A 16,605-nucleotide genomic window follows, 5' to 3' on the forward strand; every position below is an offset into this window, starting at 1 on the left:
ACTGGAGTGGTGGTGGCTCAGTCCCTCCTCCTCTTCCCCTCCTCCTCCTCCTTCTCTGCTGACACCTGGCTGGGAGGGGCCCCTGAAGAGGGTGGTGGCCTAATGGGTGAGTAAGGGAGCTCTTACTCACTCTGGGAGTCCCTAAGGAGGAGAGTTCTGGGCAATCCTGGGGCATTTTCACTTCCCATATGACTCTGGGACTCCAGGTCCCTTCCCACATTCTCCTTGGGCCTCACTGTGGGACAGGAGCTCTAAAGGCACTAGAAAGTGGACTTCTCATCACTGCTTGGCTTATGCTGCAGTGTGGGGTCGAGGGGAGGAACCCAGGACCCCAGAGGCAGGAAGAAAGGGTCCTAATTGTGCTGTTGCCACAGGCTAGCTGCGTGACCACGGACCCACATCACCCGTTTTCCTTTATTCTCTCTGAAGAATCACAGTGAGGATCAAGATCTCCAGATCCCTCTTTGCCTTTTCAGAGGCACTGCTTGTGAGAACGTGACAGACGTGGATGTGGATGTGGACACAGAGGATCTGGGCCCACAGAATGACGTATAACCAGCCCTGGGTAGGGTAATGCTGGCCCTTCCCCCAGCTCAGCACCCTGGGCACACTGAAGAGGCGCCTTGTGTTTCTTAGCTTACCCATCATGTTTTCTTTTATTCATCTTTCTCTCAGTCCCCACTGTCCCACTTCTGCCCCCACCACCCTGGGTCCAGAGCCCTCCCTCCCTCCATCTGTGGGCAGGGCCTCCTTCTGAAAAAGGCGGATCCTTAGCCCCAAAGGGGTGTTCTGCCCTCTCCACCGATCCCCCTCCGCCCGCACTCGTCTGGAGGCGCCTCCCAGTCAGAACTGCCATCTCTCCTGCCTCCCCAAGCCCTAAGCTCTCCGGTGTGGACTGGAGCCTACGTGCACTATTCTCTGGAACTTTTGGAGAGAGGAAGTGTGATGATCCCCACCCACCACAGGACTGAGGTCAAGGGCGTTCTCTGTAAAAAGAGACTTTCCCTGAGGGTTCTGAGGAAGCATGAGCAGGAGGAAGAGGTTGGACACTGGGGGAACGTGGGGAGTGGGCGGGGACGCTGAGTGAGGGGGTTCCAGCCAGTGCCCCTAGGCCTGCAGTCACAGACATCCTGACTGCGCTGAGCTCTGTTCAGCCTTGGTCGGCAAGTTTGGCGGCCTCCAGTTCCAGCCTGCGGCACAGTTCCACGCGACCCCTCAGGCGCGGCTGGGCGACGAAGCGGCCCCGGGTGGTGGCTTCAGTAGAAGCCCGAGCATCCAGGGCGCGCAGCAGGCGCGGCAGGTCGTGCAGCAGGCGGTAGCGGGGCAGGGCGCGCAGGGGCGGGGGAATGTCGCCCTTGGCACAGAGACGACTAAAGTAAACCAGCAGCAGCAGCGGGCGCGGGGCGGCGCGAAGCAGGGCGCGCAGGGGCGCAGCGCGAGGATCCGGGCCGCCCGTGGGGCTGGGGCCGGCACTGCTCCACAGAAGAACCACGGTGCCTCGCTCCCGCGCCACACGTGCCCGAGCCGCCCAGAGCCACGGCAGGGGGCCCACGCGTGCCACCCGTGTGCCCTCCCAAAGGTCCACGATCACGTCGCGCCCGCCGCCCAGCGCGGCTCGCAACAGTTCAGCAAGTGCTCCCACCAGGCGCCGCTGGGCCTCAGACTCAGCCACGTGCAGCAGCAGCACCGGCGGCGCTCGTTCGGGGCCTGGGGGCAGGAGCAACAGATGAGCAGTGTGGGGGGCTAAAGGAAAACCCAGCCCTCTCCTCCCAGGCCTCAGGGCTACCTGATAGGGTTGAACTTCACCCCCTCCACCTTCCCTGTTCCTCATCTGCGCCAGGGTTGGGTACCCAAGGCAGCTTTAGTCTATAGGGCACCTTTGGGCTAATTTAGATAAAGGTGCCCTGGAAGAGGCAAGGGCCAGGGCGACAGGTGCAGCGCAAGCTGCATTGCCACCCCACTTGCCTCTTGCCTAGAGACGCCGCAGAGAACTACCGGCAGAGGGACCTTTGTCCTGCTTTAACCATCTCTGCCCACTAGGGGGCCTAAGGCTAAAAGCCTTGGTAACAGGACGGGTGCGCACAGCAGGGAGGAGGCTCTTTGGGAAGGCATCCTGGGCAGGGGAGCAAGGAGAGGGCAACTGGCCTAGCAGCCAAAAAAGTCCCCAAGTTACCTCCCAGTAAGCTTACCTGACAGTGGACGCCGGCACGTGAGAACCAAAACAACTCCCAGTAGAGTGGTGAAGGCCAGCAGTGCCAGGATCAAGAGCCCCAGGCGTCTGTGAGAGACTGAGTCAAGCAGAGTGAGGCGAAGCCCAGCTCCTCAGTGCCCAGCCTCCCTCTCACTCCCCGTCCCCTCCCAAGAACTCACCATCTGGACACAAGAGGCGCTTCCAGGCAAACTGGACATCTGACCTCCACACCTGAGGGCACAGAGCCCCCACCCTTGTGAGCCAAGGTAAACCCTCCTCCCAGGGGAAGCTGAATGAGGTGGGAGGATGGAGAGGGGGACCGTGGAGAGGGCATTCTTGTAGCACAGGGTTTGCGCCTGGGCCAGCTTTGGCAAACTCAGAAAGTAAACCCAAAGCGGACCAGGGCACCCAAGAGGAGCTGGAGGGGCACAAGTCCTGACTGAAGTAATCAGACACCACTGAGCTCCCACACCAATTACCACGTCTGAATGTGGACACAAAGCACCAGGCTTTCTGAGTTTTCAAGAAACGCCGGAAATCAACTTTTAAAAATATGACATCTCCCACTAGTTAAATGGTGACAACTAATTCCAATTTTGAACACTGTGCTAGCCAAATCAAACATTTTTACTGACTGGATTTGCCCCATGTGCCACCTGTGGCGTAGATGCCAGGGGTGTATATGCAGAGTGAGGGCAGAATTCCTTACCAGGACACAGCCTCCTGGCCTCAGGAAGGGAACGATGAGGTCTAGGGTCACTGGGGTTGAGCCCTGAGTCTGTGGGAATGAAGAGCAGAATGACTGTCTCCACAGAGGCAAATCTGGCTCTGTGCAGCCCCTGAGCCTTTGCCCAGGTGGTGTTCTTCCCTTCTCCACGCCACCCCCACTCAAATCCTACCAGGCTTAGGGCCAAGTGCCACCCCAACAAGAAGCCTTCCTAGGCTTCATTCCCAGATCCTGCTGATCACTCCCAGATCTGAACTGTGGCACAGATACATGTTAATCAGGCACTCATCAACAAACATACTCTGAGTACTGACTCTGTACCAAGCCCTGAGGAAACAAGGTGAGCACAGACATTGGTTCTGTCCTCTAATAGCTCACAAACCAGGAGGTTAATCTCTGCCCTGCAAACCTGGAGGGGCAGCTTGTCCACTGGAAAGAATGTAAGTTGTAGAGTCAGGAGACCACAGCTAGCAAAGTCAGGCTTAACACTCCCTTTGTTGTTCCTAGCAGTGAGATCTTTGCATCGAGTTAGACTACCTTCCTCCTTGAGCCTCAGTTTCTTCATCTGTGTATAATGGATAATAATCCTTATTTCACTGGGTTACTGAAAGCCTCAGATGGGAATATGCAGGTGGATGCCGTTTACAGTACACAGTGCAGTGTGTATTCATTTGGTAGTAGTGCTTATTTATTACACAATAGGCTTCTTATGGGCAGAGGCTGTGTTACATGATTTTCTTATATCTCCCAGGGCCTATTACAGAGTGGGAACAGAGCGGGCACTGAATAAATGCACGCTGAACTGACGGCCCTCCGTCTACAGGCAGGATGTGGCTTCACCCTGTGTTCTGGGCATTGGTTAGGGTGGATCAATCTCCATTCTTTGGAAACACCCTCCACCCCCTGCCCCAGCCCTTCCTCAGCCCCCATTCTCCAGCCAGCTGTGAGCGGGTATGATACTGTGGCTCTCAAACCATGGTTAAACTCAATGATGTTCCCAGCTCACAGCAATAAAGGAGTCCTTGGATATAGCTCCCTATTTTAGGTCATCCCACATGATTTTGTCTTAAATCTATAGCATTTACTACCATCTGTCTGCTTGGGAGCCCTCAAAGACTATAAAACAAATAAACAAGCTGCATGTGAATAAGAAAGAACTGAAAAGAGCGAGCCATGCTTAGTCAGCTTGGTGCTGTGGTTTTGCGGATATATTTGATGGTGGTTTTTATGTCAGATACACAGAAGAGAGTCTGCTAGTTAGCTGTTTTTAGTTCACATGACAGAGTTGAATCTGTCAGTGGTTCACAGTATTCTGCAAAGAGCACTTCAGCTTCCTGGGGTTCTGTCTCCCAGAGACAGAGAACTCCTGCCCGATGCCTTGTGGAGGCAGGCAGGGGTGTGTGGAGGACAGCTGGTTCAGGAGAGGGCATCAGTACAAAATGTGGTGGCAGTTGGAGTGGGTCAGAGAGCAGCTGGGAGTGAGAGGGCCAGCCTCTTGCCTGTTTATCCTTGTTGGTTCAGAAATGGAAAGGCCTAGAAATTGCTCCATCGAAGACTCCACTGACTGGCAGAAGAGGCAGCTGAATACAGGCTTATCAAGTCATTAAATCAGCAGATGCTGTAAGTCAGATATTTGCTTGCCTCTCCCTGATGTGCTCTAATCAATAGGTCCCAGTGGGAGCCAAACCCTGGCTAGGCCATACCTGGCTGACGCTGTACACGGGGGGCACCACGCTGTCCTGCCCCAAGCCTGGGTGGTTCCAGGCAGCACTGAAGGTGACATGCGTCCTTGAAGAGAAGTGAAGGACCACCTGCTGGGCCTGGGTATCCATGCTCACATTCCAGGATGGAGCTGCTGTGGAGGGGGGGACGGGGGAGAGCGTCAGGTGAGAGATGATGTTTTTGTGGGAGGTTATAGGAGCTGGGCTGCAGTTGACAGAGAAGTCTAGGGCAGGGATAGAGTTTGGCTTCACCACAGTTGTGTGAGGGTGAAATGGTGAGAGAGGGGTCCCAGCCAAGATCACTTATTGGCTCACCGAATGTCCGGTGGGGGCATTCAACGTGGCTGCTGTTTCCAAAAGAAAACTGAGAAATCCAAGAATGGCAAATCAGCAAGCTCCAGGCACCATGCACACCCTTCCCAGCCCCTGTACTTCAAGGTACATACTGGTACCTTGAAGCAGAGCTGGGGATGCAAGTCCACTTTCTCTACGACATACCACTGTGGGGGGAGAAGAGAGTTGAGAGCAGGGCCCCAGGCCCTAGCCCTGCTCGCCCAGGCCCTAGGAAGGCCTGACTCACCCCCTCTGACTCTCGAGCCATGGCATTGGGGAGGTCTTCGCAGAGGGTCGGCCAGCCCCGCCTCTGGCACAGGGAGGCCTCCAGCTTCAGTGGGCAGCGGAGTGTCACGGCCATGACCATCTGATTGTGCTGGCTGTGGTCAGTGAAGTTCATTGACTCCCAGAAGTCTGAGCCATCTGGGCAGGCAGCAGGGGCAGAGAGTGAGGCCCAGGAGGCCTGAAACTGATCCTGATCCCCAGGGCATCAGAAGATGATATTTCTGAAGGAGCTTGGTACAGCCATGGTCTGCCTATGTGATAAAGGAGCATGCCGCTTCCAGCCCCTCCTACTACCTTTTATATTTAGCTATCTCCTCTCCTTCTTGCGCCTCCCTTCTGGCCAACTCCTTGCTGCTCCCCAAACTCAAAATCTTCATATCTTTTCTTACATTCCTCTCAGAATTAGGAATGCTTTATCCTCCGTTCTCTTTTTTCTAAATCCTGCCCTTTTTCTGAGCCCAACTCAGGTGTCACTTCCTTTAGGAGACCTTTTCTATTCAACCACCATGGGCTTCTCCCTCCCCTGAGACAACCATCATGGGCTTCTCTGTCCCCACAGGTCATGCCCTATAGCCTATTCCTTAGTTACAATCCTGCTGTGGACCATAGGCTGCTTGGTGCTACTCATCTGTCATGTTTGAGCATCCTGTCTCTGCAATTTGGGCTCAACAATATGCATAGATGTCACCAACCACTTTCACATATAATATTGAATTCCAGTCTCATAAGGAGTTGGAAAGTGAAGCAGGGCAAGTATCATTATTTCACAGATGAGGCTCAGAGAAGAATGAGTAGCAGAGCTGGGATATGAGCCCAAGTCTTCTGATCCACCCTCTTAGTACACTGACTCCTGGGGTGGATATTTCTGAACCTCCCATAGTGCCTAGGACAATGTTCAACAGTCTGATTTAGCAGACACGGTAGTCCATGACTTGCCTCTGCACTAATTCCAGAGAAAGTGCCTCATGCTTTCTGCGGACTTCCTCCCATACCAGTGTAGAGGGTGTGCATGTGCGTGCGTTTGTGTGTATGTACGTGTGTGTGGGAGAGAGACAGAGAGAAGGTGTGCGTGCACAGGAGTCACATGAGCAGCACTCACAGGCTTCAGGCTGGCCCTGGAAGGGACATTTTTTGCGCCTCACGGTGTCCTCTTGCAGGTAGGATGCCTGTGGGAGAAGGGAACAGGGATGGAGGTCAGAGGACTGGCTTTCCCGACATCACTCAGACTTGAAACTCATTTTGGCTTGACTTTGCCTGGACACAAGTTGCCTGAGCTGGCTGGGCACCAAGGAGGGGCAGCCGTGTGGGGTGCAGGCCAGGGTGGAGGCGCTTGGGGAGGAACTCCGGACTATAGGAGCGAGATCAGTGAGGGAGGGGTTGAGTCCTCTTCTCTGGGAGAGGAGAACCTAGCCCCAGAAAGAGGCAAATCATGAGGTCCATGTTCCTCAACTTCTGCCTTCCCAGGTGTCCATTCTCAGCAATTCCCAAGCTGCCAAGTGCCCTTCCAGGCCTCTCCTCTCAACATCCAGTGGTTGTACCTCTGGCAGGCGCTCATTACATGTCTCTGCCTGTACCTTCCCTTTCATCTCCTTCCCAGTAACAAGGCCCCCAGACTTTTCTGTCTAGCCCAGAGGAGCCTTTTTTCAAAAATATATTTATTTATTTGGCTGTGCTGGGTCTTAGTTACAGCACGTGAGATCTTCAGTTGCAGCATGTGGGATCTAGTTCTCTGACAATGGATCAAACTCTGGCCCCCCTGCATTGACAGTGTGAAGTCTTAGCCACTGGATCACCAGGGAAGTCCCTTAAAAGAAGTCTTAATGCTAGGCCCCCTCAGCCCTACAGGCAGAGGAGGAGGACTGCCATGTAGGGCTAGTGGGAATGGCACTTCTGGAGCCATATGCAACCTTGCAGTGGCCATGAGCCCTCACCCTAATGGCTCAGGACACCCAGTGAAGGCAGCTGTCTATTCTGCTCTGTGGGTAGGCTGAGGCTGGGTCTCAACAAAAGCAAGCTGGGTTTGGGTGGGGCTGAGGTTGGAATCACCCCCAGGAATATCCCATGATCAGCAGGACACCTCCACCCCTGACCCAGTGTGAGGCTCATTGTTAGGCTGGCACCAGTCTCCCCCAGCATCTCATTAACACCAGCCCTTTTAAAACCGGACTTAGTGGAGATACACTTGACCAACTGTGCTGTCTGGGTGGCCTAGGAGTGGAGCATGGACCATCCACACCTTTCCCTCTGCTTACCTCGATGCACAGACAGGGCAGAAGGAATTCATAAGGCAGGTCTACAGTGTGGCTCCCAGGCACAATTTTCTGTGGACAGTTCAGCAAAGGGAGAGATGAAGAGGGGGCTGAGAAAGAGCAGAGGCACCCTGGACAAGGGCAGGAAGAAGCTGGAACTTACCCACCATACATCCTGCTTTTCCTCTTATCTGAGGCTTATTTCTTTCACTGACAAATTCCTTCTCAGGGGGGGTCTCTGTCCTGTAGTCTGGCCATCTGCTCTAAGTGTCTCAATACATGGAATAGGGGGAGGGAGGAGTTGGGGAAAGGAATATACATTTATTGAGCCCCTACTGTATGCTGGGGAGGGTGCTAGGTGCTAGAAGCACCAACTCAATGCATTAAATGCTAGCATCACGATGATGTCGGGAGGCATCATCATCATTTTAAATGTGGAGATCTGAGGGACTTGGGTACAGCATCAGTCCCTGCAAATGGCTCCAACTGTATACAAGAGTATCCATGACAACTGGAGGTTGAGGTGGGATGTCAGGCCACAGGCTGGGAGAACAGGGGACATCTCATTCTCTGAGGAGCAGTGACAAAAGAGAGAGAGATCGAAGGGTATCAAGACAGATGTAACCAATTTATTACTTTCTCAGGGAAAACAACTTCTTGGTGGAACTGAAAAGGCAACCTGAATCTCACTGAGGGTCACTGCACTGAGGTTAAGTGCCATATTCCTCACCTTGCTAGGCATTCATGGTTGTCCCAGATCTCTACCCCCTCTTCCCTTCCTCTCCTGCCAAGAGACACGGCCCCCTGCCTTCTCTCTCTAGTTCAAAGTCTTCATGATAGGCACTTCAGACTTGTAAGAAGTCTTGGACAATTACCATTCCTCTCTGGGCCTCAGTTTCCTCATCTGTACAATAGGTAGGTCCTTTGGTTCCGGCCCTGTATGATTTGGCTTTATGGGCAGATGGCACTGCATACCTGGGCATCGAAGGGATGGCTCAGGTCCTCACACTCCAGTGCCCACTGGTGGCAAAGACGCACACTGACCTCTGGGCCTGGAGGAATGGTCACTTGAATAGTCCTTGTCTCAGGCAGCAAGTCAAAGGAGAACTCAGGTCCTGGGGAGAAGGGGGATTTGGTGGCCTTGTCTCTTGGCCTTAGCACAGGCACCACTACTTGGCTCCACTATCTCCAGTCACACGACGTGCCTACCTCCAAGCTTTTGTGAGCCGGATCTGGAGAGACCTTCCCCTGCCTCTGGATCTACCGGCTGGGTTCTTTTGGAGCGTAGCCCCTTGTGGGAGCTATTTGGGGAGAGGCTGGAGTTGTGATGGCCCTTCTCAGACAGGCAGCAGCTACTCAGCAACTTCCTCTGCAGGCAGACAGCAAGGTTGGCCTCAGGGCAGAAATCAGGAACTCTGGCTTCTATTCCTGTCTATGGAGCAGCCCGGGGCACGACAGGCAAGCTGCTCAACATTTAAGCTTTAGTGTCCCTAACTGTGTAATGGACAGAATAGTCTACTTCAGCTCCACGCTTTCCCTCTCTCTTGGATGACTGGAGAACAGAAGGAGAGGCCAGAAAGGGAAGGGCTGTAGGGCATCGGGCAGGGCTGGCATTGGCAGGGAGAGTACCTGAGCAGACGCTGGCATCCTGTGTCTCCTACAGAGCCAGAACTTGTAAGACTTTTCGGATTTCTGCACTAGGAGGCGGAGCCAGCCCCACTGAAGCCCTGCACAGGGAACAGCACACTTACTACCCGGCCCTTCGCAGTCCCTCCCCTATCGGAAGATGTGACCTGGTGCTGGACAGTCAATCATTTTACATCAGGGAGGGTAATGATCCCAAACGTCTACAGTCCTGAAAGTTATGATACAACCAAAGAGAACTAATTTCTTAAGTAGAGAAAAATCTATGTGTATACAAAGATTCATAGTAGCATTATTTATAACAGTGAAAAATTATAAACTGTCGATTCTTAAGCAGTGTGTGGGAATTTAGTATGTCCCAGGCACTGAGGTAGGCAAGAAAAATGTAGAGCTGAATAAGATCTGTCTGTTCTTTCTTATAAGACAGATCTTGCCTTACTAGAACGTAGTAATAGTAAATTCATAGAACTGAAACATTTTAATCCCAAGAACTGGTACCAGCTGAAAGGAGAAACACCTTCACCAAATGATACAACAGAACTTATCAGTAGGCACAGTGTGCTATTTCAGGATGGCTGAAGTCTCTGCTGAGGTTGGCAACAGGACTAACATCTCTTTTAGTGTGATACATCTCACTTGGCTCACCCCAATTCCCCCAATTCCCATCTCCTCTAAGAATGGCCCAGAGCGCTGTTTCTCATACCCGAGGGACCCGACACCAGATGCAGACACCAGCAGTGGGGACAGTGGCAGCAGCAAGCACACCAAGGCTTTGGGGAGAGGTGGGGGGCCGGCTGGATATGGTGAGGAATCTGGGCAGACCTTCCTGTGACAGAAGAAAAGGAAATCAGACAGTAAGGTCCCAGGAGGTCCCTTCTGCCTTAGACAAGTTGGACTTGAGGCTGAGCACTGCCACTTACACCCTGGCTAAGTGACTTGAGGCAAGTTACAGACTCCTGTAAACCTCAGCTTCCTCATTCATAAAGTGGGGCTGCTGTCAAGCTCAAGTAAGATAATGTGTAGCAAAATACCTTGTAAAGCAGAAGGTACCGTAAAATAGCAAGGATCATTGTACGACTGACTGGTGAAGAACTAGTCAAGGCAGAGTGCCTGGAGATTTACCTGGCTCTCATTTAATCCTCCCCACAGCTCAGGGACAACAGTTTTCATTGTACAATCATTTCTACTCTGCTGCTGTACCCCTCAGACACCGTGCACTGCCCGAAGCCATGTGTGGAGTATGTGGCAGTATTGCAATGCAAATCCAGGCTTGTCCTCGCTCTAAACCCTGTGCTTTTCCCTTGATATATGCCACTTCTTAGGTAGAGAAAAAAAAAATTAGAATGGAGGAAACAGGGAAGGGGAGCAGGGCAGGGAATGAGACTCACCAGTGAAACTGCCATCCTGAAAGCACAGGGCCAGGTAGGGAAAAGAAAGGACAGAAGTAGAATTAGCAGAGGTTCTCACAGGGGTGTTCTCCCTGCTTGAGACCCGTAAACCAATAGCCCATCCACTCCGGCTGTCTTCTTCCCAGCTCCACCCTGCCCAGGCCCTCGGTGCCCTGGGACTATGGCTATCACTTCAAGATGGTGTAGAGGACACGCTGATGCTGCGATCAGAGCTTAGGGACCTGGGTGGTAGGAAAGGACAGGCCGGAGAGTGGGGAGTGTTATGAGCCTGTGCGAGCCAGGTGTCCCCACCAGCAGTGGCAGGCGCACCTTACCATGCGGGAGGCCAGTAGACAGCGAGTGCTCCAGCGGGGAAGGAAGGGGCAGCCAATCCCAGCAGAGGCAGACAGGCCAGTGAGCAGCTGGAGAAGAGGCAGGAGCAGGGCTGCCAGTCTGGGGCTCCCCATGGGGTTCCGTAGGGTCAAGGCGCCCAGTGCATGGCTGCACGGCCCGAAGGTGGGCGGCAGGGCCTGGGCCGGCTTGCTGCGCAGCAGCCGGGAGTGCAGTGCCAGCAGGAGCCCTCGCCTCAGCCTGCCCCTGCCCCGCCCTGCCCCAGAGCTCCTCCTCGTTCCCAACCAGCCAGCCAGGCCACATTCCTTCCCCAAGCGCAGGGACTGGGGAACATCTACCCCTCAGAAAACCCCGCTCCCCTACCTAAAGGGCAAGGGGGCTCTTGCTCTGGCAAAGAACAGGAAAGAGGTGGGTATACGGCTAGGGGGTGGATGGCAGGTTGCATCTACTTAACCCCTCCTACTCCTGCAACACCCTGTGGATGGCACCTGCCCCTTAGCAGCTCCTGGACTTGGATCTCCCCTGGACACAAGCTTCATCCTCTCACTTAGAGGGCTGACAGAGCTATCAAGCACTTCTGTGCATCGGGTGCTGGAGACAGAGGTGACTGAGCACTATTTAGAGAACAAGAAAGCACTATAGGAGGCACATAAAGCTCACGTGTCCCCCAGCGCACCCTGGCCCTAGCCGGCTGACTCTCAGGATTATAGAGTAGCTTTCTGATGACCCACTGGCCTGTTCTTCTGGCTCTTCTGCCAAAAGGCCTCCAGCTCCAAGGATCCACTAATCAGTACAGTCTGCTCAGGAGGCCCTAGAGTTCAGAGCTGAGTGCTGGAGCAGAGGGAGCGGGCCCCACGCACTGACCTGGTTTCCTGTGGTTTCCGATGCTGACGAGGCTCTGTTCTCTGTGGGGTCCCTCCCCGTCGTCCCACGGCTTCCTCCTGCTCATGGAGCATTTGAGCTGCTTCAGCTCTCACCTTGGTGACACACACAGTGGAAAAAAAGTTGGGGGCACACCTACTGGGTGAAGGTACCTTGACACTGTTATTAGCCCTCTGTACCTTTCAGTAGCTTGACCATAGCTGTCTTTAGGCCAATTCTAGCAAGTTTCTAAGTCTTCAGGCCCACTGTCTGAAGACCCCCATTGTACCCATTATCCTAAAAATACTAACTCTTGAGTTCCTTAGAAAGATCTTTTCTTATTCTTTATGTTTCTCCAGTGCCTAGAAGTGGATATCATGAAATAGGTGCTTTGTAGTTGGGTAAATGTAAACTATGATGTTTCATCTAAGCAGTTTATTTCACATTTCATATGTGAAACACTTTCAGAGCTGATTCTCTTAACTATCTTACAAGACAGGTAAGTGAGAATTAAGGAGAGAAATAAGAAGCAGAAAAGAGAATGATTTGGTCAAGGTCTCTAAGCCCAAGGAGCTCCAATTCTGCCAGCGTCTCACGGTTCGTTTTCTACCATCCTTAGGGCCTCTCCTCCCACTGCCTCATGCTCCTCTGCTCCTGAGAACTTCTAAGGGCCTGCCTGCCTAAGTTCTTTTGGCCTTGGAGCCCATCACTGCAAGCAAACTGCTAAGATGTGAAGGGAGAAAAGGGTGGTATGGCCATACTAAGGCTTCCCTGATAGCTCTGTTGGTAAAGAATCTGCCTGCAATGCAGGAAACCCCGGTTCGATTCCTGGGTTTGGAAGATCCCCTAGAGAAGGGATAGGCTACTCACTCCAGTATTCTTGGGCTTCCCTGGTGGCTCAGATAGATTACGGAGTCTTCCCCCTAATTTTTCACTTAGCCCACAATGGTTTAGATCTATACAGATAATGTGTTTTCTAGTGCCGGGGACACCAAGTGAGAAAGTTGGCTCCGTTCTCAAACACTTTTCACTTTTGACTCCTTTTATCTTCTGGGCTTTCCGGTTGGCTCAGATGGTAAAGAATCTGCCTGCAATGCAGGAGACCCGGGTTTGATCCCTGGGTTGGGAAGATTCCCTGGAGAAGGGAATGGCTACCCACTCCAGTATTCTTGCCTGAAGAATTCCATACACAGAAGGAGCCTGGCAGGCTACGGTCCATGGGGTCACAGAGTTGGACACAACTGAGAGACTAACACTTTCATGTTCATCTTCTGATTCTCACAATGAAAACATTTAACATTTGGTTAATTGTTCCCTGACTCTGGCTAAGGTATGGGAGGAGAAGTGGAAAATAAAGAACAGAGACACATATACATACATAAGAAAGGGAAGAAAAAGAGCGTGTATAAAAGGCAGAAGAGACAGAAAATAAGGGAAAGGAGGGAGAAAAGGAGGTCTATATTTTTTTGTTTTGCTAGTTCATTTATTGTGGAGCCTTTCCCAAAAAGGAGTTTAAAAAGTACAGTGGGTGAATTCCAGCACACCCTGGGGAAGACCAACATTTTGCTGAGCTCCTACCATCAGATTCTGGGCTATGGGCTTGGCCCACTGGTCTATAACCCCTGAGGTCAGTCTTACCAAACCATCTTACAGGCTTGGGAACACCAGGAAGATTAAGTAACTTAACCAAACACAAAACGGAGAGAGGACTCACCCCCATGTCTTTCTAGCTCTTTCTGTCACAACACACTGCTTTAGGGAGATCTGTGGTTTCTGGGCCTTGTAGTCCACAGAAGTACTAGACTGAACGATGTGATGAGTTGGCAGGGTTAACAACGTGGGGTAAGAAATCATAATAGATGCAAAGAATAAAGGATACGTATCTTATGGGAATGAGTTATCAGTGATCAGATTTCTAGGGGAGTAGGGATTGTCTAGCAAGTGTCAACAAGGGAGGAGCTGGAATCCTTCTGTGGCTGGAAAAGGAGGTGGCCAACTGGAGTAATGGCAACAGTGGTGTGTGGTAGGCCTGCAGCACTAGGTCCTATCCTTTTAGAAAGTGGCCAAGGCCTGTCTCACCTGTGGTTTGTGTCTGAATGAGCTGATCCAGACTTCATGCTCCAATAACCTTTACTTGGGGACCAAGCCAGGTGCTCAGGAGGTCATGGCAGGCCTTGACACGTGCTCAGGTAGAGTACACTGTGGGGGCCTTGGACAGCCGTTTTTCCTGACAAAGCCTTATCCATGTGTGGACTCTGGTCAGACAACTGCAGCAGGGTCTCTAGGCTTTTCCTGTAATGGCAGATTCCCAAGATCTGTTGAGGCAACTGTGCCTACTACCAGGGCACCCTGGGCAAGAAGGCCCAACCAATTAGACCAACAAAAACCAAGAGTACACAAGTGTCCCTTTCTTACTCCTGCTCTTCCAGAAGGAATCAAACTCCAGAATATGGAGGCAAGAAATTATGCTTAAGAGAAGTGGCTGGGACTTCCATCATGAGAGGGAAGCACCAACACTGCTCATCACTGGAAGGGATTTTGATATTTATTAAGCTAAGCACATACTACGGCTTACACAGTTTTCCCAATGACTCGGCAGTGGAAAATCCGCCTGTGATGCAGGAGACACAAGAGACCTAAGTTCAATCCTTGGGTCAGGATAAGCCCCTGGAGGGGGACAGGGCAACCTCCTCCAGTACTGTTGCCTGGAGAATCCCATGGACAGAAGGAGCCTGACAGGCTACAGTCCATGGGGTCACAGAGTCGGACATGACTCAGCGACTAAGCACGAGCACATTTTACATACATTACTGAACCCACACAACCATCATGTGTGGTAGATACTATGATCCCCCATATATTAGATCAAACACCGAGGCTCAAATCAAGGCAAAAGGAAGCAAAACGTCTGGCTAGATTTCAGTCAGTGTAGTATCAGAAACTGTTTCTCCACTATACCACACTGCCTTTCCCACAGACTAGATACTCACTAAGGGTACTTCCAATGCCTACATCCTCTAGCTCCATAAGATCAGGGATTAATAACCATTCCTCACATTTATATAGTGCTACAGAGAGTTCTTTAAGCACTTTCACAAGGCTTTTTTGATCTTTAAAACATTCTTGTGAATTAGGCAGGGCTGATCTTGGTATGTGAACCTGCTGCCTTTTGATCCAAATACAGTCCTCTTCCCACTAAATCAGGATCCTTTTCAAAGGGAATCTTGTTTACTTCAGGGAATACTACAACCATGAGGCAAGGGGGGAAAAGTGATTGGAAAGGCCCGAAAAGTTAGAATCCTAACAACCCAACAAGCAGAAGACTAAAATTAATCAAATGGTTTTTTTTTTTTTGGTTGTTGACACTAATTTCCATGAGTCTTGAGAAGTGCTCCAAGACTGTAAAGTACCATTCTAATAATCAAATAAATTTTATACTTTTAAAAAATAAATTATTTATATCCCGGTTCTTTGAAAATTAGCAGTCATTGCCTGTGCACATAACTCCATTATCCACTCATTTACGTTTGCACCTCTCTGCTCTCCAAATCCTACCCATGCATCAGTCTAGTTCTTTGTTATGACTTTAGTCTACAGTAGGACAAATTATTTCACTCAATAAATTCAGAAAGCACGCTATACATTAGCTACTAGGGGTGAGAAAAAAATGTTAGTAGTTCTGTCAATAGAAAAGATAAAATTAAAGTGACATGTGAATTTAAAGAAAGAACCCTTACTCCTTGAACTGAAGTAACCAGAAGGCTCCAGAATTACCATATAAACTAGGTCTCGAAAGAGAAGTAAATAGTAAAGAAGTAGAAAAGGAAAACTTTTGTTTTTTGAAAGGAAAATTTTGAAGGAAATTGGGAAAACATGGAACTGATACGGGGATTCATGAGAGGTTCTCCTGACTGAGACAGACAGTGTGCGAGGGTATCAGGAGATAAATCAGGAGTGATGCACTGGGACCACACTTTGGACATGTCTGAAAGGGATTAAGGAATTTTGGTTGTTCAGAAAACAAGGGCACAAAGTAAGGGACTTGATGATTCGGAGCTGTGCTCTTGATATACTCATCAGCACACAGGGAGGCAGAAAGAGAAATGGATATGAGGTGGAAGGCAAAGAGTTAAGTTCAGGACACACTGAGTTTGTCAAGATAATCAGGACGTCTAAAACTTACGTACACAGAAGTACTGCCAGTACCTAATAGAGACTGAATACATAGAATGTTTATAGAACAAAATGACTCTGGAGGGCAGGGATCCACAGTTAGAATCTGGGTGTCATCCAGACATGATAAAGTCAAGCAGGTAAGAGCAAAGGGACACTCATCTTTCAAGCAATAAACATTTACAATGTGTCAGACTTTAGGAGGTTTAGTTCACAGATCTCTTCCCCACATCCCTTTTACACTTATCTGCTCCACACCATTACATACTATGTTCACTGGATGTTTCACAAGGATATTATGCTTCATGGAGATTGCAAATTCCCTATATGTAGGACACTTTAAAATTCATTTGGAAACCATAAAACAGTATTACACACATAACTGACACTATTAACACTGAATGATAACCATTAATATCCAGTCAAAAGACAAGCCCATAACCCAAGCTGCATAAATGAGAATGGACCATTTTACAGGTGGAGGTTAACCTTATGGCGCATGGTAGCTCCTGCCCATCAGTTGCAGGGTTTCAACTATGACTTAGGTTCCCTGTGCCCAGTTCACTTCCCTGAGGCCACTGCCAGGTTTCTCAGGGAGCCTCTACCTACCTCCGAGTGCTTAAGGCCATCAAACAACACACTTTTCACATTCTATCAAATCCCCAACACAAGGCACAGGGGG

The 16,605-nt window shown here is 50.8% G+C and overlaps 1 protein-coding gene across 3 annotated transcripts; it reads right to left on the reverse strand.

Moving 5' to 3' along the window:
- Window positions 1–15: 15 nt before the first annotated feature.
- Window positions 16–11,153, reverse strand: IL17RE (interleukin 17 receptor E). 3 transcript variants are annotated; one of them, XM_070359644.1, is made up of 16 exons: window positions 10,869–11,153; window positions 10,539–10,554; window positions 9,854–9,976; window positions 9,136–9,233; window positions 8,716–8,875; window positions 8,482–8,621; window positions 7,510–7,578; window positions 6,357–6,423; window positions 5,220–5,395; window positions 5,092–5,139; window positions 4,955–5,003; window positions 4,622–4,773; window positions 2,901–2,969; window positions 2,371–2,422; window positions 2,190–2,288; window positions 16–1,707 (listed from the first exon to the last, which is right to left on the reverse strand). In XM_070359644.1, the coding sequence occupies exons 4-16, from the start codon at window positions 9,151–9,153 to the stop codon at window positions 1,151–1,153; spliced, it is 1,656 nt and encodes a 551-aa protein (XP_070215745.1). In that variant the 5' UTR covers window positions 9,154–9,233; window positions 9,854–9,976; window positions 10,539–10,554; window positions 10,869–11,153; the 3' UTR covers window positions 16–1,150. The 3 variants fall into 3 exon arrangements, with proteins under 3 accessions (XP_070215745.1, XP_070215744.1, XP_070215743.1); XM_070359643.1 differs by having other exon boundaries at window positions 4,622–4,770; window positions 10,874–11,142; XM_070359642.1 differs by having other exon boundaries at window positions 10,874–11,141.
- Window positions 11,154–16,605: the final 5,452 nt, after the last annotated feature.

Source organism: Bos mutus, chromosome 22, assembly GCF_027580195.1.
Source record: "Bos mutus isolate GX-2022 chromosome 22, NWIPB_WYAK_1.1, whole genome shotgun sequence".
Taxonomy (NCBI): Eukaryota; Metazoa; Chordata; class Mammalia; order Artiodactyla; family Bovidae; genus Bos; species Bos mutus.

What these genes read in the sequence shown, in the direction of transcription:
- IL17RE (XM_070359642.1), bottom strand. Translation starts at nt 11,005, where the DNA reads ATGGGGAGCCCCAGACTGGCAGCCCTGCTCCTGCCTCTTCTCCAGCTG. An exon ending in TGGCTCGAGAGTCAGAGGGG is followed by an intron (nt 5,140 to 5,219) that starts GTGAGTCAGGCC and finishes CTCCCCCCACAG; the next exon opens with TGGTATGTCGTAGAGAAAGT. An exon ending in GTGCCGGCGTCCACTGTCAG is followed by an intron (nt 1,708 to 2,189) that starts GTAAGCTTACTG and finishes TCCTGCCCCCAG; the next exon opens with GCCCCGAACGAGCGCCGCCG.